Genomic DNA, 2512 nt, shown 5'->3' with positions numbered 1-2512 from the left:
TTGAACACAAAAGAAAATATTTTGAAGAATGTTGGTAACCAAACACTTGACGGTAGCCATTGACATCTATAGTATGGAAAAAAATACTATGAAAGTCAATGGCTACCATCAACTTGGGGGTGAGTAAATAATGAAAGAATTTTCATTTTTGAGTGAACTATGCCTTGACATGATTTTCTTTCTGTCATCCACTCACTCAAGGCTAATTTAGCTTTAGAGCTGCTGAAGCTGGAAAGAGCCAGTGCAGACGTCACTCACACTCATTACCTCAGTAAGAGTTGTAAATGGAATCATGCACATTTGGTTCACAAAATTGATATACTAGAAGACTCTAATTTTACTAATGACTGTTTCGTTGTAAGGTCAAAGGTATGCTTCCTTGCAACAGTTCACATCCCACCTTCAGGAAGTGTTGCGAGAACAGACAGTCCTACAAGAGAGACTCACAAAGCCACTTTGTCAGCAGAACCTGCCCATTCATGCTGATCTTCACAGGTCAGATGCATTTAATGTGCCACTCAAAGAAAGTGGTTTTGTTTTTTTGTATTGAATTGCTAACAGTATTGATTACTGTATGTACAGATATGTGGTAGAGCTTATGGGGATGGTGGTGGAGTTCATTCAGAACTTGGAAGTGAAAATTAAGATGGTTCAAGCAATTCCAAAAACTGACAGTTATCGGAGTAATTTGGTAAGAGTGTGTATATATACAGTATATATGTTTTTTGATTAAACAACAAGAATATGCTCGTTAGAACTAAAATCATAGACATGTGGTGGTTAAATGTTCATATAAGTATGTGTTATGCTTTGAAACCAGTGTCTATATGTGATTTGCCTTTATTCTAGCAAACCTGTCATGTTTATAATGTAAATGCATATTCTAACGGTTATTTCTGTTACGCCTCCCCATCAGAACAGTGCCATAACTCAACTGCTGGCTCAGGGCACTGAAGTCGAAAACCTGTACAAGCAAGTTCTTAAGCGACGAGGCCATCTGCACACCAACATTAAAGACATGTCCAGTTGATAAAGAATTTCATAATATTCAAATATAAAATGACACCTACCATTTGTTCAGGATACTAGTGAATATTAAACGAATAAAAAATAACTAAAGCTCAATGACTACTTTTACAGTTTGTATACTGTATCTTCAAACTATATAACATTCATGTTTTGTTTCATATTGTCTCTATTTTGTGTACCTACTGGTTGCTGACACAGGCACATTAGAGAAAACCGATTTTGATTTGTTTTAATTCATGGATTACATGCGTATATACTGCAGCAATATGTAAATATTGAGACATGTTTAATTTTATGTGAGTTTTTTTCTTTTGTATTTTTATGTTAAATAATAATAAATAAATGTTCCACATTTGAAACCAATTGTAACCAGCATTATGTATTTTATGATTTGTGCACTACGTATACTTTCCTTTTGCTGATACATTAATATACCATCAGTGTGAAAAAAAGTAGTGAACAGCTATATATACCTGATTCATCAAAACAATTTTGGACGTTATTAGCCTGCTTGCTTGATCATCAGCAACTGCAGTGGATGATTTTAAGTGGAACAACTTAAAAGATTTGATTCTGGCTTTATAATTTTTGATATAGTATGACAAATGAAACCATAAATTCAGCACAATAATTTTTGCTCTTTGCTGCTTTCCCATCTCTTCCATTAAGAGCACTTTCTGTGTAATGATGTGTTTTGTACACAACAGCTCCACCTACAGAACAAGAAAGAAAGAGTAACTTGCAGTTAGTGTGATGTTCAGACATTCATTTCTAAAGCAGTGGGCCACAGGATGACTTAAAAGTATTTAAATGAATAAATTATTATTAATACATAAAAAAAAAAAACATAAAATCAAAATAAACAGGAAATAACCTGGAGCTTTATCTCATGAATCTTGCTTTCGTTTCCCTTCAGACTGTATCCATGCTTTTTCAGAAGACTTCCAATGTGCCTTAGTAAGAAATATGGTTAAAGTAACATTCAAAAAACAATTTTACTTTAATGATTTTCATGTTTTACTTATAATGATTGTGGCCTAATCCAAGTACACACCTCTACACCTCAGTGTTGGGTTCCAGTGCATCACACTCCTGTCGAAAAAATGCTGTAACTCTGGACCCTTTGCATTTAAAGTACTCAGGGCCTTACAGGCAGCAATGCGCACACTGGGCTCCTCCTCATGATGTACAGCCCACATCAGCAACTCTTGGAGAGCTGGGTTCGTCCAACCTATTTTCCCTAAAGCTTAATTTATATAATAATTCCTTAATGCAATAAAAAAATAGTAACATTAATTATTAGACACAAAATAACAGGACATTAACTGATTAAAGAAATAGCTCACCCAAAAATTAATGTTTGTTGAAATTTACTCATCCATGTTGTAGATTAGTTTGTTTCTCCATCAGAACAGATTTGGAGAAATTTAGCATTGCGTCACTTGTTCACCATTGGATCCTCTGCAGTGAATGGGTGCCGTCA

At 34.6% G+C, this 2512-nt stretch overlaps 1 protein-coding gene across 1 annotated transcript; it reads left to right on the top strand.

Moving 5' to 3' along the window:
- Positions 1–201: 201 nt before the first annotated feature.
- LOC107736744 (HAUS augmin-like complex subunit 2) lies at positions 202–1324 on the top strand (the record flags this gene model as incomplete). The annotated part of the gene is made up of 4 exons (XM_016548102.1): positions 202–271; positions 363–495; positions 583–691; positions 917–1324. Coding segments are annotated over 4 exons (426 nt in total), but the record flags the coding sequence as incomplete, so codon positions are not given.
- Positions 1325–2512: the final 1188 nt, after the last annotated feature.

The sequence above is a fragment of the Sinocyclocheilus rhinocerous genome, unplaced genomic scaffold (genome assembly GCF_001515625.1).
Source record: "Sinocyclocheilus rhinocerous isolate Xijiao unplaced genomic scaffold, SAMN03320098_v1.1 C36931831, whole genome shotgun sequence".
Taxonomy (NCBI): domain Eukaryota; kingdom Metazoa; phylum Chordata; class Actinopteri; order Cypriniformes; family Cyprinidae; genus Sinocyclocheilus; species Sinocyclocheilus rhinocerous.
This window is presented reverse-complemented; position numbering and strand designations above follow the sequence as displayed.